Raw genomic sequence first — 23,194 nt, 5'->3', positions numbered from 1 at the left:
ACATCCTTAGACAATTGCTAGCTCTCTCCGTTGCTGCTGATTCCTGCCACTGTGATCTTTTAAAAGTTTTCTTCAATTCTGTTGGAAGTCTGCACCTGAAATAGCTCCACCGTCTCTTCAGTCAGAAGATAAACAAACCAGGCATACAGTCTGGAAACTGAGCCTGCTTAATGGGGTGTAAAGGGAACTGTTTAGTTGGAGACGCCACCAGACATCAGTGGAGGTTTTTGCTTCTTACACATCCTCCAACACCCTGCCTGGATCTCAGCGGAGTCACGGATTAGAGTGATCGTCAAACCCCACTTCCCCGCAATGGTGCGATGAGTAGCTATTCAGCTGATATAAACTGGCATAGCTCCATCGAAACCAGCGAAGCCCTACAAGCCCTACAACCGAACAGTGACTTACAAGGCCTGATGCTCAGTGTGTTAAAACTAGTGCAGCGTCCTCTCCTCTACATGGACTATTGGTTTTTATTTCAAGGTTCGAGGCTTCATTGCGAAGAGAAGTAAGGAAGAAGAACGTCCCTGCCCCAGTGAGCTCACAAGTTGGGTATTTATATCTGTGTAGGAGAGAACAAAGTTGGGATGAGGGGCTTCATTGTAATAGAATTCACACACGAGAGAGAGTACCCATTGGCACTAATGGGAGCAGTGCAGAGAGATAAGAGGCAGATACCCATTTGTCAGGTAGAGCAGCCATGGCTGTCACGGATAAATTTGGTCCGAAGGTGGCCAGCTGCCTGCATTCAGTATTTCAACAATGCCAGCCTCCTGGTTTTAAGTATGTAATCCGCTGGGCTGTTTACACCATCGGGGCAGAGTCAGACAGAGAGAGGCTGTCGTCCTGCTGCCTGGTGCAGAGAAGCAGTGTTTTCTTTGCTTCGCTTCCCCCTTCCCCAGGCAGGATTATTCCCTTAGTGCTGCCTTAAAGTGACTTTGCACTGTCTGGCTCTGCCTCGTTTCCACATCAACCTTTTAACCTCAGTTAATGACATCGGTGCCCCAGCTAATTTAACGAAGCAGCGTGAAATGGGATTTCTTATTAAATGATTAACATAGAAACCCAACGACTTTGGAGCCGTGACCTCTGATAGAACTTCTCCAGTTGGACCTGCCCTTCTCTTTCTGAAAGAGACAGGAAGTTTGAATAATACATGCAAGGCAGGGTGTGGTACTCCTTTAATCTCCCTTTCATCAGTGCTGCTGCCTCTTTGATGTGGTGCTTGAGTCCAGGGACGTCTGTCTAAAAAGCAAGCATTAACCATGCTGCTTTGCATTAAGTGCAGTGTAGCTTCCGTGGCTCCATGAGCAATTTGATTTCCCCATCAGAAGGTGTTTGGTGGAGCATTGTCTGGCAGTTCTCAGCATGTCTTCAGAAGCATCTGAGTGCAGTGCTAGGTCTCCGCTAGCATGGATTGCTCAAGCATGCTGTCTCTCTCGCACACATATATATATATATATATATGGGGGGTGGGGAACGTATGTGTAGGTAGAGATTAGAGAATTCTCAATAACCCGAGGCTTTTATTCTGGGTAATGCCACGGGGATTGGCTGGCCTTGTCTGAACTTGTGAATAACCCTGATGCAGTATAACTGCACCCCTAAGTGAAGATCAGGACATACAGGGGGTTTGTACTGATTGGGCTGGTCAAGGCTCAACCTTACTTGTAATTAAGAGTAAATCCTGATTATCTCAATAGGTGCAACCCCCTGTAGAGCCCTGCAGGCTAGCACCAGTTGTTAGCCACTGTTGTCCAAGTCAGTGCATTTAAAGAAGTGACCCACACAGCTTCCACAGAGGCAAGTGCATTGGGTACTGAGATATGGATATAGAGGCCTAATTTTGGCCGCTCACATTTGAGCGTATTGGCCTAGGTCTCCTGGGTATTGGCCACTAGGTCGCACTGTTTAGGGACCCAGGCCCAGATGTTTAAAGTTACTTAGGTGGTGGCGTGCTCCACGTTGCAATGCCTAACTCATTTCAGAGCATAAATCTCATTCCCAAAAGGGATTTCTGAACCAAAATCCCATTGACAGTCAACGGATTTTGTCTCCTAAGTGCCTGAATCACTTTTGAAAATGAGATTTAGGCTCCTAAATCAGTTAGGCGTTTCAATGCTTAGCGAAGCAATGCTTAATACCTTTCAAAACCTGGGCCCTAGGTTATTTTCCATGCATTTGCTGTTGTTCTAGCCTCTTACTTTCTCCCAGCCTCGTGGTCAACTAAGGGCCAGAACATCAGTTGGTGTAAATTAGCATCACTCCATTGAATTAATCTGGCCCAGAAGTTTGGGAATCAGCCAGCCTTCCTGTTAAATGACCCCACACCCCCTACAGAAGATCCATCTCCAGAACCACTGCAAGCCAATAGATTTTCAGGGCCATCTCTTATTGATATAGGTTTGTCATGCTGGTGACCTGGAGTATTTTCCAGTGCCTGCTTCCCCCCTGTCTCGGCGTGGGCTGTGTACTTGACAAAAAGAGGAATTAAATGACCCAGCCTTGGTCATAATTATGCATTTCATGGAAACAAAGTTAAGCAACTTCTCCAGTTAATTGCTTGAGCCCAGTTTCCTCTTTCAGCTTTCGTCGGAGCTGCTATCTTGGGTTGTTTTATTTCTTTTTTAAAATTGCTTTTATCCTTTACTGTGTATAGCAATATACAGCTGGAAAAAAAATTCATTTCCTGCAGCTTCCAATTCCTGCCAGCCGATAAGAGACGAGGGTGAAGCCTTCCCTGGGCTCTGGGCCTGGAAAAGGACAGGAGCAACCAAATAGCTAAGAATAGCCTGGCAGCCGCAGTTTGTAAAGTCTACGAGGTTTTTTTTTTAAATGTGCTGATCTAATAACAATGAAGCAAGTTTGCAGCTCTCTCCAGGGTTGCATATGGGATGAGTTTTGTTCCCGTGGCTTTCTGCCCCCTGCCCCAGTGTACAGTAAGGCATCTGAAACAGAGCGATAAATGCTCTGGATGGGTCCCTGGCGTCATTTACAAACCCCAGACTGTATTCCCTTGCTGCTCTTGCTTAGCTGGATTCTCCACGCTGCTCAGCCATGAGGATTGAACTACCATGAGACGGAAGAAGTTGGTGGATCCAGATGAAAAATGGAAGGTACCCTTAAATCCTGATCAGGGTGGATTGAATGAGAAACCATTGGTACTGCCAGCAGTTAAAGGCTGAAGGGTTGCTGAGTGTGATCCTGAGATGAGCCAAGTACCTGGCATTCTCACCTCCTCTAAAGGCCGTGCCCAGAAGGAGGTTTCTTATTCTGTTTGTAGGGAGAGAAGTGAATGACAGAGGAAGAATGGGTATATGGTTAAGGCACCGGACTGGAGACCTGGTTTAAATCCCTGGCTCTGCCACAGACTCTGTATGGGACCTTGTACTAGTCACTTAATTTCGGTCTGTGAAACTGGGTAACAGTCCTTCCTTTGTTAGCTTTTTGGGGTAGGGCTGCTTCTTGCTTCGTGTCTGTGCAGAATCTAGCACAATGTGGCCTCGACCTTGGTTGAGGGTCTCCCAGTTTGAGCATAATACAAATAATAAAGGGGATACACAGCTGGTCAGTTTACGGGGCATCGGGAAGTCTCGTTGTGAAAAAGGAAGGCAAAGGGTGAAATCCTACTGTAAGGTGAGTGCATAAATGGTTGGGAAATCGTTTCCAGAGAGTACTTATCAGTGGTTCACAGTTATGATGGAAGGGCATAACAGGTGGGTTCCCACAGGGATTGGTTCTGTTCAATATCTTCAGCAATGATTTAGAGAATGGCATAGAGAGTACACTTACAAAGTTTGCGGATGATACCAAGAGGGAAGGGGTTGTAAGTGCTTTGGAGGATAGGCTTAAAATTCAAAATGGTCTGGACAAACTGGAGAAATGGTCTGAAGTATATAGGATGAAATTAAATAAGGACAAATGCAAAGTACTCCACTTAGGAAGGAACAATCAGTTGCACACCTACAAAATGGGAAATGACTGCCTAGGAAAGAGTACTGAAGAAAGAGATCTGGGGGCCATAGTGGATCACAAGCTAAATATGAGTCACCAGTGTAATGCTGTTGCAAAAAAAAGCAAACATTCTGGGATGTATTAGCAGGAGTATTGTAAGCAAGAAATGAGAAGTAATTCTTCCACTCTGCTCTGTGCTAATTAGGCCTCAGCTGGAGTATTGTGTCCAGTTCTGGGTGCCGTATTTCAGGAAAGATGTGGACAAATTGGAGAAAGTTCACAGAAGAGCAACAAAAATGATGAAAGGTCTAGAAAACATGAGCTATGAGGGAAGATTGAAAAAACTGGGTTTGTTTAGTCTGGATAAGAGAAGACTGAGAGGGGACATGATAACAGTTTTCAAGTACACAAAAGGTTGTTACAGAGAGGAGAGAGAAAAATTGTTCTTCTTAACCTCTGAGGACAGGACAAGAAGCAATGGGCTTAAATTGCAGCAAGGGAAGTTTAAGTTAGACATTAGGAAAAAGTTCCTAACTGTCAGGGTGGTTAAACACTGGAATAAATTGCCTAGGGAGGTGGTGGAATTTCCATCATTGGGGACTTTTAAGAGCAGGTTGGACCGACACCTGTCAGGGATGGTCTAGATAATACCTAGTCCTGGCTTGAGTGCAAGGGACTAGACTAGATGACCTCTCGAGGTCCCTTCTGGTTCTATGATGCTATCCTGGCCCCATGGAAGTAGGTGGCAAAACTCCCACTGACTTCACTGGGGCTAGGATTGCACATAGAAATTTTAAAAAAACAGTAAAACTCCCTCCAGAGTATATTGCAGCCAGTGGATTTCAATCTTGTGGCAAACAGTTTGTAATTCAATGACATTCTTGCTCCTAGTCTGTTACCATATATAACAATTATGGCATGATGTTATTATTGGCCAAGGACCAGGGCTTTGAAAAACATACCAGCAGGGGACACAGGCTTTCTCTGCATCTTCAAAGGTCTTTGCAGGTCTTAACAATACACCTCTACCCTGATACAACGCTGCCCTCAGGAGCCAAAAAATCTTACCGTGTTATAGGTGATACCGCATTATATCAAACTTGCTTTGATCCGCCGGAGTGTACAGCCCCGCCCCCCTGGAGTGCTGCTTTACTGCGTTGTATCTGAATTCATGTTATATCGGGTTGTGTTATATTGGGGTAGAGGTGTATCTTTAGAAATCAGGGCCTTTATAACACCCCAAAAAGGGGAATTGCTATTCTCCCCTCCCTCCACACATTTGTAATCTCTTTCTTGGCCATGGATGTGGGCAAGGACTGAAGAAGGAACATGTCTGATTTTAGAGAAAATGCTTTACTTCTATGTACACCTCTACCCCGATATAATGCGACCCGATATAACATGAATTCGGATATAACGCAGTAAAGCAACGCTTCGGGGGGCGGGGCTGCACGCTCCGGTGGATCAAAGCAAGTTTAATATAACATGGTTTCACCTATAACATGGTAAGATTTTTTTGGCTCCCAAGGACAGCATTATATCAGGGTAGAGGTGTATAGTCAAAGATCATCTCAATCCTCAGCATAGGGCCTGTCGGTACTGGTGCAAAGCCCCAGTGTAGATGTGCTGCACCAGGGTTAAACAGGGAAATTTGCACTAGTGCAAGCCACAAATTTGACGCAATGCATTTGTGCTGGGAGTTTGCGCCCGTGTAGCTACTACACTGCTGCAACTATCCCTAGCATGGACAAACCCTTAATGTTCTCCGTCCTTTGGTCTCCAAAAGCACCCTTCGAGTTCCCTAGAAGTATCCACATGCTGCACATCCCACCGCAAGCCTGAGCTACCTTTACTTAGTAGCGCTAGCTGCAAGGAGCTATGCATGGACCCGACAGAAGGACTGGCTGGTCACTGTGTGGATGGACCACTGCAGCCTGGGTAGTAAAGCATCCAATGGAACAGTGCAGATCGCCTCCTAGGTCCGATCTTCTGGGCCCTCTGTGTTCTATGCAAGATCAGACTCCCTATTATTTTTATAGCACCGTAGGTGCTTATGACACATCACAGCTATATAGGAAGACAAGATCATTGGGTCCAGGAGCTTTTTGTCTTAAGGCCAGTTTCTGCTTCCACTGAATTCACTAATAGAGGGGTCCATATGGTTAATATAACAGCAACCCATGGAGGAGAGGAGAATCAACAGTAAACCACAGAGGCAAATCCCTTCCTACTAATGAAATCTGTGCTTGTCTTGTCCACACCTAGGACATGTCACTGTTATTGAACCTTTACGTGCAGTCTCTAGAGAACGTGCCACTCCTCCTGTGCAAGATGCTGGTGATAATGTATTCCAAAGTAACGAGCTATCAAAATTATACTGTACTAAAGGGTCATTCGGTGACAATGTGATGGAAATTAGAAATCAGGCCGTGTCTGCCAACAATATTTAACTGTTCGCCAACTCTTCATTAGAAGCTGCAAGTCATTTATGCATCACTTAGATTTGCATAACAATTTGCATAGAAAACTCAGCTACTGGAAGATGTGTGGTTTTCAAATGGGAAGGCAGCATGCTTTAAACATTTCAAACTGGGGACAAACCTGGTTTCTATTCCTGGCTATACCCGTAACTTTTTTATGTGGCCTGTGGCTAGTCACTTCCCGTCGCTGTGCCTCAGACTGTCTGTCTGTGAAATGTAAGTTAAAGTGCTCCTTTCCCTCCTGGCTGGATGTGAGGGGTTGAGAATGTTTGTGAAGGGATCTGGAATCCTATTTAGGGTGACCAGATGTCCCGATTTTATAGGGACAGTCCCAATGTTTGGGGCTTTTTCTTATATAGGCTCCTATTACCCCCCACCACTGTCTTGATTTTTCACACTTGTTATCTGGTCACCCTAATCCTATTACAGAAGGAGAAGGTGTCACTGTCTGACAGTGGCCAATGCCAGGTGCTAGAGGGGGAAAACTGACACAGTGAATAGCTTCAGGCCAAATCACTGCCCCTCTCGGAGCATCCATTTCCTCCTCAGGAAAGTGGAGAAAATGTTACTTCCCCACCTTTCCAGCTTAGGAGGAAATTGTGCTAAACCTTGTTAGAACTCTCAAAGCAGTAACTCTTCGGTGATGAGTGGAGACAGATCCTGACTATGAGATGTTAGAACCTGAAATGCTTCCAAACTTATAACTTTTTTCAATGATGTTTTCCCCAGATGGTTCGGGTTTACAATTCTAGTAAAACACCGGAGCATCTAGCATGCTATCCTTGCGTTGAACGAGGGTAAAATATCAGCGGCAAGCTGCCCTGTGCAGGTGACCTTAGAGCAAAAGCATACTCAAAGAATAGCCTAGCTGCTGTAAGGGTACCCAGTTGAACCCTTTGTTGCAGCGTCTTTTCACTGGCTTCTACAAATGGTGCCAGTAATGGTTTTACTGGTGGGAAACATCTACCAGGAACCAAGCTGCTTCTCCCTCTCTCTCGTCTTTCTCTGTCTCTGTTTGTTCATTGCTATGGAACCAGAGGCTCCCCCTAGTCCCCCGGGTGTATTGTTTTTAGATCCCTCTATTCAGACTTCTTCTCCTTTCTCTTTGCTCCCAGCTGGACAAAGGGGACGTGAGCACGCTTAGCCTGCCTTCCAACGCCAGCCATGGCGACGCCGACATCAGCAACATCTGCTTGGATGTCCCAGATGGCACCCCAGACCCGCACAGGACAAAAGCTGCCATCGACCACCTGCACCAGAAAATCCTCAAGATCACCGAGCAGATCAAGATTGAGCAGGAGGCTCGGGACGACAATGTAGCCGAGTACCTGAAGCTGGCCAACAACGCTGACAAGCAGCAGGCCTCCCGCATCAAGCAAGTCTTTGAGAAGAAGAACCAGAAGTCGGCCCAGACCATCGCCCAGCTCCATAAGAAGCTCGAGCACTACCACAAGAAGCTAAAGGAGATTGAACAGAACGGGCTCTCCCGACAGCCCAAGGATGTCTTCCGGGACATGCACCAGGGCCTCAAGGATGTGGGGGCCAACGTCCGGTCCAGCATCAGCGGCTTTGGAGGCGGGGTAGTAGAAGGAGTCAAGGGAAGCCTGTCGGGTTTGTCCCAGGCCACCCACACAGCTGTGGTCTCCAAACCCCGGGAGTTCGCTAGCCTGATCCGGAACAAGTTTGGCAGTGCCGACAACATCGCCCACCTGAAGGACACTCTGGATGACGGGCACCCCGAGGAGGCCTCGCGGACTCTGAGCGGCAGCGCCACCCTGGTGTCCAGCCCCAAATACGGCAGCGACGACGAGTGCTCCAGTGCCACCTCAGGATCGGCGGCGGGCAGCAACTCGGGGGCAGGGCCCGGTGGCTTGGGAAGCCCCAAGTCCAATACCCTGGACAGTCACCACAATAACTTTGACACCATCCTGGAGGAGCTCCGGGAGATTAAGGACAGTCAGTCGCACCTGGAGGACTCGATGGAGGATCTCAAGGCGCAGCTGCAGAGGGACTATACCTACATGACGCAGTGCTTGCAAGAGGAGCGGTACAGGTAGGGCCAGCCCCAGTGCAGCTGTGTGTGAACGCGTGCATGAGTGCCACCTTCCTGTCTCTGCAAGGCTGTTCCTACGGGGCTTACACCAATGGGCCTGCATCTCCATTGGCCCTTCATAGCATTGCTATTTTATATGTAGTGCTTCGCAATTCATTTTGCAGAGCTGTTCAGTTAAAGCAAATGCCTTCAACGCCCACTGCCACAGTGCTCGTGAGCAACCCTGCAATAACAAACCAATGTGCGCAGCTCCTGTGCACCCCCTGAGCAACTCTACCGTGACAAAGCCGTGTATGCAGCCTGGCCCTCAGAAGCAACCCTACAATAACAAACCGCTGTGCACACTTGAACAACAATAACAAATAAGTGTGTGTGCACAGAGGACGAGGATGTTGGTAAGGAAGTAGATTCACGTTTCAAGCTTCCCAGTGTGCAAAGTAACTGATTTACCGCAATGATGCCACACACCTTGACAGTGTCTTTGAAGAAACAAAAAATCGGGTGTTACTGAGAGCACTTGGCTTTTTAGGGGATGTAAATTCCAGTATATTTTACTAGTGAGGGGGCACTGTAGTTTAAACCCACAAACCCAGCTACAAAGGATTATAGAATATGGTGGATCCTGGGATGGTCTATTGGCCATTTTGTGGATTACAGATCAAAAAAAAGGCTGAGAACCACGGGTTTAGGGAATGAAACAAAGCCGAGCCATTGAAAAGGGCAAATCTAGTGGTGAAAGGCTCTGTACATACTGCAGTATCTAAGCGTTCTGTTTTCCATGAGAAGTGGAATCCTGGGACTCTGTTCCCATTAGAGAAAGGAATCAGCATTTGTTACATTGATCCCGGCAAGCTCCCATGTAGCCTCCACATTGAAGAGCCAGGCTCTGTTTATTTAGCTATAGGATCTCCCAGCAGCCAATAGCCCTAAAAGAATCCCGTGATGCTTCTCCTCTGCCAATCACCCTGAGAAAAAAGGCTATTTGCTGTTTATAAGAGGCAAGAGGAAATGCATCACCTTACTCGACAGGCAGTGCCAGCCCTCTCAACTCTTGGGAATAGGAAGTAAGGAGCAGCTTCTAAAGGGGGTATTGGCTTGAGCTTTCTTTGTTTAGATCATTTTGGCTGAGGACAAAAGCTGAAACCCTGTTTAAAAATGCTTCTCCAGCTGAGAGCCTGTGTTAGAGTTCACACGTTCCAGATGTACGGGCTTGTGATGTCATTGGGGTTCCTTTCTTTCCCCAGCCCTGCTCTTTGAAGTTTCTTCCAAGCCCTTCTCAGTAGCTGGAAAATGTCCTGAAATATCCTTGCCAGTGTCAGAGGAGATGGAAATAAAACACCATGTTCCCAAATCCAGATAGTCCTAAGTGGCCAGAGAAACTCCCCTCCCTTCCTTCCTCCCCCCTCCCACCTCCAACAAAGGGGACTAGGGGTAAGGGTCACAGAGCCTCTCCCATCTACTAGAGTTTGCTGGTCTGAATGCAGCCTAGGGGCCCAGGTCCAGTAGGAAAGCCATTGCCATCTGATGGCCCATATGAAGCGAGGTGGGGGTGCAGCTCAAGTGGCAGCCATTCCTGTCGTGGGCACTTGGATGGCAGTCTTGACACAAAGTCCAAGGACTGAATGGGTGATGAAGGCAGCTGATCTGCCCTCTCACCCTTAGAGATCAGGGCTAAGGCACTGGGCTGTATTCGTACTGCTTTTGCCCGTGCTATGCCTCTTCTGTGGATAAGATGGGGTGGAAGGTTCGCTTCTCCCATCCCATTAGACACAAGGTCCCCTTCCAGCACATTTCCTCTCAGAGAGGGAAGCACGAGAGATGCTTAGGAGCTGGGTAACCAGGAGATTCTGAAGCTCCACTGACCTCTGGTTTCAGGGCCATTTGAGTTCCTTCCACTACTAAGGGAATGTTGGAGAATCCAAGAGAGCTGCTTCTGAGAGCGAGGCCAGCTCCTCGGGGACTGCAGCACAAACCAGGCATCCTAGAGACAAAACAGAAGAGAGATGAAATAAACTCCACGTTATCGATCGCTGCATGCACTCAGTCTTCTCTCTCTGCTTTTAATCTGCATCCCTCAAAGTGTCTATCTGTGGACTCCAGGCAGCACTGGAACCTGTCCTATTTGTTTTAGGCTCCATAGTGCCATTGCTGTGTGGAGTGCTTCAATTGCTTGACACCCAAAGTCATTTCCATGTCATCCAAGTCACCTCTGTATGCCAGATATCTGGGGCGCCAGTGAGGTTTGGGCTGGGGTGTGGTGGGAGCTGGAGTTAATGGAATCTGAATTTGATGGAAACAGACTGTTCTCCTTGCATGATAGGAGAAAGATGAGTCAAATGGAATAACCCGTCTGCCAGCATTCACACCTTCCCTATGCACCTTCTTCCCCCGCCAGATACGAACGCCTGGAAGAGCAGCTGAATGACCTGACGGAGCTCCACCAGAATGAAATGACCAACCTGAAGCAAGAGCTAGCCAGCATGGAGGAGAAGGTGGCCTATCAGTCCTATGAGAGGGCTAGAGACATCCAGGTATGGGAACTCGGAGAGCCCGCACCACCATCCTTACTCAGCTGAACTGGCGTCCTTTTGCAGATGAGATGGGAAAGGGGCAGGTCAGTGGGGGGGGGGCAGATTTCTGCGATGGGAGAAGGGACACTACATCTCTTAGGGGGAAGTGTGGGGCTAATACCTGAACGATCAAGGGGGTCCCGCTTTCAAGGAATGAGCTATCACCCTCCAAAGCAGTCACTTGCTGTGATACGCTTTTCAGAGACAGAGAGCCCAGAGGAGACAGCAATGGGATAATTTAGCCATGACTCTCAGAGACTCTTAGTCTGGTAGGGAGCTGCATGGCTCAGGGGACTGGTAATGGACTACTGATGACTGTTCAGTGGCGGGCATAGAATGTGTGCCTGCAGCGTGTGCAGGTCCTAGTGAACTAAATTCACTTTGAACATGAGGAAAACACAGGGTGTTTCTAGAAACAGTGCAAAGATCCAAGTGACTCAGTTAGCAGCTGGGCAGAGCAGCAGAGGGGCTCATTGCAGGAAACATGGAGTCACAGAAATATAGGGCTGAAAGGGACCTCCAGAGGCCATCCAGTCCAGCCCCCTGTGCTGAGGCAGGACCTAGTAAATCTAGACCATCCCTGACAGGTGTTTGTCCAACCTTTTCTTAAAAACTACCAATGTTGGGGATTCCACAGCCTCCCTTGGAAACCTGTTCCAGAGCTTAACTACCCTGAGAGTTAGGAAGCTTTTCCCTAATATCTAACTTAAATCTCCCTTGCTACAAGATTAGCCCATTCTTGTCCCACCTTCAGTGGCCGTGGAGAACAATTGATCACCATTCCCATTATAACAGCCCTTAGCATATTTGAAGATTGTTCTCAGGTCCCAGCTCAGTTTTCTTTTCTGAAGACTAAACGTGCTCAAGTTTTTTAACCTTTCCTTGTAGGTCAGGTTTTCTAAACCTTTGATCATTTGTGTTGCTCTCCTCTGGACTCTCTCCAGTTTGTCCACATCAAGTGTAGCACCCAGAACTGGACACAGCACTCCAGCTGAGGCCTCACCGTTGACAAATAGAATGGGACAGTTACCTCTCATGTCTTACACACAACATTCCCGTTAAAACCTATGGGAGCACATTCCAGCTCCCAGCTTTGGTCTGGTTTCCAGAGGTGCTCAGCTGCCACTTTTCTCTGGAGCACCTCTGAAAACAGGGCTGCTGGGGTCTTACGGACAGCACCAGAGAGGCCGTTGAAATCTATGCATCTGTCAGTCCGTCTACCTGTCGGGGTTTTTGTATTGCACCCATTACTGGAGGGACTGATCAGAAGTGCTCCGTTAGGACTGTCACATTGCAGTGCCCTTTGCATTGTCACCTTTCAGGTGTCAATAATATACAGGCCATTTATCAGAGGCCCCCAGTGAGTGGATTTGACTGTAGCTGTTCAGCACAATCTGCAGGGGACTGTTCTGCCCCCATGTGGCAATTAGGGGAACTTCCCAGTGGAATTACCTATATTTGATGCTCAGGTTTTATTCAGCCTTTGATAAAAATAGCATATATATCGTGGAAGGGAAGCAAATACATTTCACGTGAATTAAGAGCAAACTAAGCAAAATGTAAATCTGCAAAGCAATGGAAGAGCTCTGTGCTTTCCTTACATACATTGCACCCTCTTTTCCAGGCATGTGTGGGTAGACATAGCTGTATCTCTGCTCTCCCTACTGCACTGTGAATACTATATACTCCCACTTGCTCTAATACCTCTGTCTAATGCTCAGAATTAGCAGGTTTGTGTGGAAGCAGGTGGGGAAGGTTTTGAGGGAATCATATTTTGCCCTGTGCACCAAAGTCCCGTCAACCAGGGATCCCAAAATGGAGTCTTGCAACTGGCTTATTTCTTACTTGGGGTTTTCTGACTATTGTACACTTTCATTGTAAGGCACTTTAGGGTGATGCTTCAAGTGGTACAAGATTGTCACATCAGAACCCTAATAATAACTCTGCTTTGCACAGCGGTCGCTCCCATCATCAACAGATCTCAAAGCACTTTGCAAATGTTAATTGAGCCTGACAACCTCTGTGAGGTAGGTGAACAACACTCCCCTGTTCCGGGTGGGTGTACTGAGGCACACAGCATTGTTTAAGCATCTTGTCCCAAGGTGTCACAGCCAGGAACAGAAACAAAGAGTGCTGTGCTCTCACCTACACTTCCTCACTGAGTGGAGTACAGAACCCAGGCATCCTGGCTTCCCAGCCTCCCCTCTCTCACGGAGATAGGCACAGAACCCAGGAGTCCTGGTACTAACCACCAGACAGCACACTCTGCCTCACAAGGTAGCTGCTACACTGTGGTGCCCTACCCTGTGGCCAAACTAACCCTGGTTAACGTCTACCTCTGCAGGAAGCAGTGGAATCATGCCTCACCCGTGTCACCAAGCTGGAGCTCCAGCAGCAGCAGCAGCAGGTGGTGCAGCTGGAAGGGGTGGAGAACGCCAATGCCCGGGCCCTGCTGGGCAAATTCATCAACGTCATTCTGGCCCTCATGGCGGTGCTGCTTGTCTTCGTCTCCACCATCGCCAACTTCATCACGCCCCTCATGAAGACCCGCATGCGCATCCTCAGCACCGCCCTGCTGTTCCTCTTCCTCCTCTTCCTCTGGAAGCACTGGGACTCCATCACTTATTTCCTGGAGCATGTGTTGCTCCCCAGCTGATTCCCTGGGGCAGCATTCCATTTTCCTACCGAGAAAACAGGAAAGGGATGGGGGAGAAACTAGAGCCTTCCATAAAATGTCTTAATTCATTCAGTTGAGTCTGGTTTCCCACCCCCTGCACCCATCTGTATTCACATCCAGCATCCTCATTGTGGCCAGGAGCGTGGCCTGTTGAGCCAGGATTGTTCACTCCTCCGTGAAGCCCTGGAAGGTGAGGATGGGGAGAGCAATGAAGAGTTTGGAAGAAGCCTGTAACTGACATGTTCTTGGTTTGTTTGTTTTTTAAATGACATGATCGTAATAGTCTCTGGGCACGAGACTTTCTTTACATGCCAGTCGCCACCAGGACTGTAATTTAAAAGCTTTGTATCCAGAGCAGAGTTTGCCTTCGAACCCAGCCACCGGGAAACTTTCTCTAGAGTGAGGAGAGGTTTTTTCTTAAAGACAAGGCTGGTGAAAAGCTCATACCTGGGATGCAATAAAGAAATCAATAGCAAGAGGAAGAAGTGGAGCTCAAGTGAATATTCTAATGTTTCTGCTCCCAGGAGAGCTTGCATATTTGATGAAGCAGAATGTACACATCACACCAGCTTCTCCAGACCAGACGCACATGCATTCTCGTTACCAAACAGCTGACAAGCCGGACACAGAATTGGGGTTGCTATTTATTATTAGAATGGCTTCCTTTGCACAGCTGATCATTGGCGTGTGGCCAGCGGATACCAGTTCTGGTTCCAATCAGAAAACTCATACACTTCTGGCACAGGTGAAACACATTGTGTTGGCTTTCGTTTTTTTCTCCTTTGGCTTTCGTGTGATCTCTTCAGGAGCACGTGGACCTTCCAACATTGCACCTACGAAATTTACAATCTACGCAAAGTGTTGTGCGCATGTTTTAATTTATTTCGAGATTCTTTTTCCATTTGTGAATCGAGCGTGGGGGTAAAACGCAGCTGCTATCACAGCCTCCGTGTCTCTAAAGAAGACAGAGCATGTTGTCTCAAAAGTTTCTTGAATGGTTTCATATTTATGTGCGTGTGTGTATGTATACACACACACACACAATCACATCCTCTCCTGTTGCAACTGGGTGTAGCTCCAGTGACTTCAGTGGAGCTGCACCCAGTTTACAGTCACAGAGAATTTGTCCATTCGTCTCTTTGAGGCTCATTCCGGCTTTCCTGACACAGCCAGAACTTCCACGGATGCTCGAGGTGTACTAAAGAAGTCAGTGGATGTGGTGGGTGTGGCATGGAATGCAGGATTGAGTGCTTGGAAGGAGGGATTGTCATAAGTAGGTGAACAGCCAGTCACCTCTGTCCGTTAAAGGAAAACTGCCTGCATTGTCTCTTCCCTGGTTTCTTGGGCCTTGACACTGAGAAGGTTGTATGGGCTTGTCCATGCTATCTTTTGGTTTCTCAGCGGAACACTAGGGACATGCTGTGACTTTGGAGTTTAACGATCTAGCGAGAAAATTCATTCCTGGTCTAACTTAATTGACCAGTGAATCCTAGCTAGGATTGCTCCAACAGGCAGAAGTGCAAGGATCCCATTTGTATGATGCAAAGATCAGTTATTCAAGGGTTATTGCAAATGATATGCAAGAAGCACGGCTCATAAAGGACATGCTGGCATTTCCCGTTCCAGATCTTCATCTGTATATGATCATTGCACCTTTGCCAGAATGGATGCATGATAAGGAATAAATGACTAGAGGTTGGATGGACTGGGAGGAGGAAGCATTAGGCCTGATTCCCTCCACATTGTGCAGACACATCTGTGCAAAGTAGGTGTGAAACATTCCTGTTCTGATGTAGTGTGGTCTTGGTGCGAAGGGTGGCACAGGGTGCAACGTGGTGGAGAATCAGACCCCAGGAGTTCTTTAACTGATAGCTTGCTTCCCTCCTCATGGCAGTCCTTCCTGCAAGACATTTACAAATGCCTGTTCAAAAACTCCAACATCCTTTTGCCTTTTTCCATGCCAGTTATGAAGGATGAACACATGTGGGGTGTCCACTTATCAAATATGGTCATCTAAGCTTGGCTCCTGCATTTCTGCCACTCGTACCAGCACCTAGAACTGGGTCCAGGAACCTCGAGTGTCCATTTGAGTTGGGCACTCGTGGTTAAGATATGGACCGAGAACATTTGGGCAGTGGGAGGGGGCACGCCTGCAATAACACCCCACCATGTTTGGCTTTGGTGTTGGGTGGTGGAGATTGCTCTTCAGAATGATCAGCCGTATACTGCAGAGACCTCCATTGGAAAAGCTCAGATGAAATGTACGAGCAACACTCTGAGCCTTCTTAGAGACTGGGGGGGATGTGAGCCCCAACCTCTCTTTTATACATCTATTTATTTTGTATTTTTGTAAGGATTTAGCTGGAGTTAACATTCCTGATTTTATCAGTTATCCAAGGAAACTTGGATTCTGTTCAAAACGGTGAGCTAATTTATCTATCGACATTAGGTTTGATATTCTCAGACCCAAGGGGCAGAAATCTTAATACACTGATAATTCCAAATGGCTACAACTTATGGCCCAGGTTCAGAAAAGTGTCCTGCTTCAGGACAGCATGTAGGCAGATGCTCAACTTTAAACATTTGCTAAAGTCTCTTTGAAGTATGTAGGATTTAAACACACTCTTAACTGCTGTCCTGCAGAAGGACAATCATAAGCACATTTTAAATGCTTTCATGCACTGGGACCTAAAAATCAAGGTTCTGGTTCCCCTTTCACTGGGGTAGCTCTACAGACTTCAGCAGAGCATCCGCCTGGATTAGGCAACAAGTTAAAGTTTTTCATGGGAAAGAGATAGTTGAAAAAGACAATCTAGTGAATGGGCTGCTTGCCTTTCCACAGCACTGACAGCTCATGAACTTCTGTACTGGGGTGGGGGTAGGGGAGTCTGATTCATCGGGCAAAGGGTTAAGCTCCTTTCTGGGGGCCTGATTGTTTTTTCACACTAATGTAAATAAGAAGTTACAATGGTATTTTTGTTTGTATTTCAGTAACACCTAGAGGCCCCAAATCAAGTTCCGGGTGCCATTGTGCTGAGCAGACATGTAGTAAGAGAGTCGCTGCCCCGGAGAGCTTACAGTTTAAATAGGAGACACACACGAGTGGGAGGAGAGGCGAAGGGAAGTGGCTTGCTTAAAGTCACCCAGTAAGTTAGTTGCAGAATTGGTAATAGAAACCAGGTTTCCTGCATCCAAGGTCAATGTCCTACCCCCTGGACCATGCAACCCTTCAAGCAGCTCTTTACATGTGCAAAAACAGTTTGAGATCATGGTTTGCAACAGTGATAAGGAGGGACCATCCCTTCTGCAGAGATGACCACTAACTCCTGGGTCAGCTCTCAGTTAGGCTGCAGCACCACTTACTGCTGCTAAGGTCACGTGTGCTCCACCAGGAGCAAGGAGAGAAAGAGGGGCTCTTTAACCCCCCCATTGTTTCCTCCCCTTCTCAATAAGCCATTCCCTCTATTTTCCTGGTGCCATAGGACCCACATGTTGACCTGATCCCCTCCTCCTGCAGCTAGAACACTGACAGAGCATGAGGCATTTCCATGCAATCAGCCACTCCCCTGCTGCTCAATGGATGAGAATCTGTGGGATCTTTCTACCTGTCTATCGTTCTAAAAGCATCATCCATCCCTAATCCAATCACTGTCAGCATCACTGTACAGGCTGCAGGGACAGTGTTACCACTTGGACCAGTGGTTCACCCATCACTGTGGTCTCTGACTGCTTCCACAGAGGTACCCTTTGTCCTCCGCATTATGAGCTGCACCAGAGCTATAAAGTAAGGAACGGGCAAAACAGAACTCCAAGGCAGACTCCCATGCTACCCTCCAAACCCACTTCTCCTCAGGAGCAAGGCACACCCGAATCAAAGTATAGCTCTGCTGTTCCTGCACACACTACCTCTGGTCAGTCGTAGCAGAAACAGGAGAAGAGGACCTTGCTTCACATGTATTTTAATGGCTGATAGTTTCACGGGCGGAATTTAGTTTCAAAGACTTGGTGACAACCATTCAGATGGCTGGCATCAAACATGCCATCGGCAGCATTTAGAGGCTGAACTAAATCTGGGATGGAACATGTTGATACATGAAGGGAGTAAGTTTTCACGGTGAAATGTAGTGGAGATTAGACTTGGGAGGTGTAGGGCCTGATTCGCCCTTTCCCTGCCCTGCGTCTCATCGCTTACCTCCATGCCGAGTGAGGGGAAGTGCCACTTAACCAGAACAAGAGCGTGTTCTAGCCACTTTGCACTAGTGCAAATTATGACAAGATGCAAGGCAGCCTCAGGCCCACACATTGGGTGGCTGGGGCTAAATCTCCTCTTACCTCGCACTTGCCCACTGACTGCTCCTGATTTACAACAGTAGAAAATCAGAATCAGGCCCCCTGCTGTCCCTTATGGAAATATGGGCAATTGCTGACCACTGGCTCTTCCTATCTAAGTGTCAGAGATGCGCCATAGAAGGCAAAGAGGCACAGGAGACGGAGTGGAGGGGTTGCTAACCTGGTGGTAATGATCAGGCTGCACCATAGAGCTTCCCAAGTTTCATTTGGCTGACTGGTTTCCCTCTCTTTATCCAAGCACTGGTTTAAAAGGACAAGCCACAGCTGTTTTGAGCAAACATATCTTCTTGGGTCTGCACAGGATTCAAGATTGGGGGAAGGCCAAAACCAAACTAACGAAAAAAAACCTTTTAAGAAAGCCTTCAAATCACCCCCAGTCACCAGAGCTCCTAGTTGACACTTTAAAGTTAAGTCAACCTAGCTACACGACTCAGAGCTGTGGAAAATTTCAAAGCGCTGAGCCCCTGTTAGGTCATCCTAACCCCCAGTGTAGACACAGCAGGGTCTACACTACAGCAGAGCACCATAGCTGTATTACTGCAGCAGTGGAAGCACAGACATAGCCTTAATATTGTCGGAGGCAGGCAGGCTTTCTCCCTTTTCCTGAGGCACCAGCCCAGGGGAGGAACCACTTAACTAAGATCATAAGTTCCTTACTTCAGAGCAACCAGACTTACATTCAGAAACAGCAAAGTTTTTAGGGCCCAAGTCAGGCTAGTGACCTGGGGAACCTGCAGCACACAACATAGCTTCTAATCCTCTCTCTTTTAGCAGCCCAGCTGCCTTCTTTTCCTGTTTATGTAGCCAAGCCACAAGGGTAGGGCAGGGTGCTCCTTCACTGTGTCCAGCCTGTCTTGGCTGTAAACTCCAGACTGTCTCTTAAAGGGGTAGTACTACTCCCCATCACTGTCTGCTTTATAATATATCATTATTTGTATTATGGTAGCAACCCACTGAGATCAGGATCCCCATGGTGCTAGGTGCTGTACATACCCATAATGAGGGACAGTGCTGGCTTCAGAGAGCTTATGATCTAAATAGACAAAGGGTGGGAAGGGGAAACAGAAGTACAGAGCATGGTAATTGACATGCCCATGGTCACACATCAGGGCAGTGTCAGAGTCTCAGTCCACTGGATTTTCATGGCATTTTGCCTTGATTTTGTTCCACAAGAGCTGCAGGGTGGGGAGATGGTTTATTTTATGAAAAATTGCAGAGAACTTTTGAAATGTTAAAAAGGATTTTAATAGATAAAATGGGGCAGTTTTATGTCCTTGTTCTTCAGTGACTATGGCCTCGATCCTGCAGACGTGCACACAGGAAACTACTCATGTGAGTCGTTCCTATTGACCTCCACAGGACAACTTACTGGAATAAAATTAGGCACATGCCTAAGTATTTGCAGGATCAGGGCCTGAGACTCCACCAATATTCTGTCTCAGGGACACTGGCAGGGAGGTTCAGCTCCCAAATTTAGATTTTGTTTCAAGTTTTACAGAAATGTTTCCTGGATTTTGATTTCTACCAGAACAGATTTTTTGTGCAGGACTTAAAAGTTTCCTGCAGTTTTTGCAACCCAACCTCGGAGCCAGGAATTGACACTGACTTAACCCAACCCAACCCCTGCCCCCCGCAACAGTTAAACTGACCAGTCTGGTTCGATTGTGCAAGAGGAGTCAAATGCAAAAAGTGAATGACTGTGTAAATGGCAAAAAGCCATTTAGCATGTAAAAAAATAGTTTCAGAAGTGATTCTCTTGCAGGGGCATCGTTAATGACAATGTGGGATTTGCTCTTTTGTTGTTTTTATCATCTGACAGTGTTCTTTGGAGAACAAAGTGTGAAATTCCCCCAGCATAAGGCTGAGGCATTATTCAGAGCCTCAAAATAGGGTTTAAATCATGGCATTTAGTGGTTTGTAGGCTTTATGAACAGGGTGAATTTCACCCTAAGAGCCTGATCCTGCCAAATAACTGCTAGGTAGCATCGTGCTTAGTGTTATTACCATTATGGTCTCATCAAGCCATTGCAGGCTCATGGTAATAATCAGAGTGGCCCTGCACCAAAGCCCATTGAGGTCACTGGAAGGCCTCCTGTGGATGGAACAGACCCTGTGCCAGCTAGTTATTATCATTTGCAGCATCAGCTCTGAAAACGTTAAACCAAAAAATATCAATGAATCGTATCATTAGCGCCAGGGACTTCAACAGTGCAATGAATGAATCGCAGGGTTTACCAATAGCAAGGTGCCCAACACCATCTCTGCTCTGCTTGATCGTCTGTGTGACTGCAGCACAAATACCGCAGAGCAACAGGGATGGAAGCCTACAACCACTCAGGCACGTGGGTAGCTTTACTTCCGTGAGGAGTCCCACTGAAGGCTGTGATCTTCGGAGAAGTTAGCCCTCCCCCCTCCCGCATTGAATTTCCATCAGCAGCAGTCACCTTTCATTATTATTTATTATTATTATTTATTATTTATTTGCATTGCAGTTCATCTGGGGGCCCTGCTCGAAGGCAGGGCCCCAGTGTGCTAGTGCTGTCCAGATACATAAGAAAAGATGGGCCCACCCAAGAGCTTGGGGCCAGATTTTCAGGTGCCGTTTTTCTAGTGCGGTTTGCAAAAGTGTCTGTTTGAGATAACTGTCTAATGCCCATTAATTTCTAAGCTACTGAGACTCTTTTGTAAGTTCCAATAGGCGCCTGCCTGCACCTTTGAAAATCTGCCCCGTCGTCTAGGACAAGAACTTCACTCTTTTAAGTACTTTTGAAAATCCCAGCTGAAGTCAATCGGAACTACTCAGATGCTCAAACAAGTGCAAGCATCGTCAGGACCCGAGCCTTGCTGCTTATCCCTGAAAGAGGCATGACTACGCTTGGCACCATGACCCTTTCTCATGCCGTGTGTGGCTGTATTTATTGTCTTTGATTGACTCTTGTACCTATACTGTCTCTTTCCCATCAGCAGTTCCATGCATGGGACGCTCCGATTTCATCTTTCTACTATTTATTTTTGTTTTTGTTTGTTAACTTTTTCCAATAAACGTGTAAAAACCAACGAACCAACCAATGAAACAAAAAAGATTTTGTGAAACTGGAAAGTACTTTAAAAAATAAAATCCTGCGATGGGAGCGTTTTCCAAAAGATAAAGCAAAGGAAGGAAGGAAGGAAAAGCGTGAGAAAAAGTTTCAAAAGACGAATGGAGGTGTGGGGGAAGAGACACAGGCTGAAGATGTCGTTTGCCATTCTGTGTGGACCCTGGTGCATCTGGTTTAGCAAAGCTATTTCCCACACCTTGGGGGAGTGCTGTTTTATACCTTTTGAGGATGAACTTGAATGGAGGTTTTGCAATGGTTCTTCGGGGATTTTTCCCTTCCTTGTTACTAGATTTTAATTTGAAAACTTGCTGAAAGGCCTACCAGGAGCCATCCTGATTAAGTGCATTTAAGAGCTTTTTATATTGCACTGAGGATAAACCACACAGGTTATTAGCTGGATTGTGGGGACGTATGTTCATAATCAGCCCCAGGGTCTCTGCCCACGTTCCCCTCTGCACATGTGCAGAAGCAGGGTTCCAGCAGGCTGGGTCTGTTTTGGTGCTCAGCTGCTATAGGATCCTGTGCTATTTCTGAAACACTGGAAAGCGATAAGGTAGCCAAAGGCCAGGGTGGATTTCAGCTGCCTGCACTGACCTAGAAAGCTACCAAATCAATTTGAAATAGCAGCTGAGCAAACAAGACCAGGGATTTGGAGGCTGATGTTTCAAACCAAGCTGATGGCTTTGCTGGCTTTGATGGTGGACTGGCCCCTGTTCCTTGCTGCCCTCTCCCCTTCCAGTCTATGGCCAGAGTGGGAGAGTAAACAGTGAGTTGTCTCCACATCCATTACCAGAAGAAGGAGTGACTGATTGGCAAGCTTCCCCGCACCCTGATCCTGTGGCCAAAGCAGGAAATCAGATGGTGAAGTGCTCCCCACTCCCTTCCCACTGCTGGAGAAGCAGATCAGGCTGGTTCTCAAGTTCCAAATCTCGGGGGCGGAGGGGCAGTCACTTGCTGTGCCTGGGGCAGGTGCTGAGCATCCCTGAGAGTGCTGGTGGGAGTTGTGCAGGGGCAGGACCTCTCCCTACCAGGCTGCTTGTATGTCAAATCAACTTGAGGAGGGCATTGGAGAGTTGGCAAATGGGCTTCAGGTGCAATTCCTTCCCTCCTCCCACTGGAGAACTTTCATGCCCAGCCAAAGGGATGGTGAGAGGACAGGGCAGAGGACATGGCTCCAGCTCAGCGGGGAGGCCAATCCAGCCTGGGTTTCATTTGCTATCTGAGCATGGTGGGGTCCCTTTGTGCAACAGTGGCTCTCTTGCCCTTGTGGCTGGTATAAATCAGCACCTCTACATTGGTTTTAATGGAGCTTTGCTGACTCCAGCATCTTTAGTGGCACTATACAGCTTTATATCAGCCGAGGAGCTGGGGAGGGGATGCCACTTTTCTGTGTTGGACTGAGCCCCTGCATTCAGAGAAGCAGAGCCGATGAATGATTAGACACCAACTGGAAAGGGTCTGCCCCCAGGCTTGGGCTGCCCTTCCACTGTAGGGCCTGAGTGAGCAGCCACCACCTCTGCGTGCGTGACCCAGCTCCCCCCAAGGTGTCCCTCCTGGCGTGTATCTATGGAGCGGTGTACCCTGGAGTCCTTTCATCCTCTCAAGGGTGCAGGATGACTTCCTACCCTGGGCCGATCTCCCAGAGCTCACATTTGCTACTTGATTCTCAGCAAGGGCTATAGCCTGGCTAATGAACACGTGTACAGAGCCTGGGGGCACGGGGGCACGGCAGAAGATCTATACCAAGGGCATGGCACCTACCCCCAAGAGCTCATGCTGCACCACAGACCAAACCCAGGGCAACGGGGAGAGGGTGGAGATGAGGAGAGCAGTGTGGAGGGGGGCAAAGAAGGAGAGAGGGGGCCCTTGAAGGAGGGGAAGTGGGCAGCAGCTGCCTACGGGGTAAGCAAGAATAGAGGTGTGAAACCAAGAGGGGCAAACACCTCCACACAGCACAGCCCCAACAAGGAGGCCCAATGAACACGGTAACCCTTGTCCTCCAGCCCTGGGCA

At 47.7% G+C, this 23,194-nt stretch overlaps 1 protein-coding gene across 5 annotated transcripts in view; it reads left to right on the top strand.

Annotated features, from left to right (window-relative positions):
* The window catches only part of TMCC2 (transmembrane and coiled-coil domain family 2), a 68,725-nt gene extending 54,240 nt beyond the window's left edge, over positions 1–14,485 (top strand). For 4 of the 5 annotated variants that reach the window (XM_050955592.1, XM_050955591.1, XM_050955593.1 and 1 more), the window contains 3 exons: positions 7,550–8,487; positions 10,883–11,018; positions 13,402–14,485. In XM_050955592.1, the coding sequence (XP_050811549.1) occupies positions 7,550–8,487; positions 10,883–11,018; positions 13,402–13,713 (1,386 nt within the window). In that variant the 3' untranslated portion in view covers positions 13,714–14,485. Of the gene's footprint in view, positions 1–2,592; positions 3,117–7,549; positions 8,488–10,882; positions 11,019–13,401 lie in introns of those variants that run through there. The other variant, XM_050955594.1, reaches the window with a different exon arrangement.
* The last annotated feature ends 8,709 nt before the right edge of the window (positions 14,486–23,194 follow it).

This window comes from Gopherus flavomarginatus, chromosome 5 (assembly GCF_025201925.1).
Source record: "Gopherus flavomarginatus isolate rGopFla2 chromosome 5, rGopFla2.mat.asm, whole genome shotgun sequence".
NCBI classification, from domain to species: Eukaryota; Metazoa; Chordata; order Testudines; family Testudinidae; genus Gopherus; species Gopherus flavomarginatus.
The sequence above is the reverse complement of the archived record's forward strand: the minus strand, read 5'-3'. Positions and strand labels throughout refer to the sequence as shown.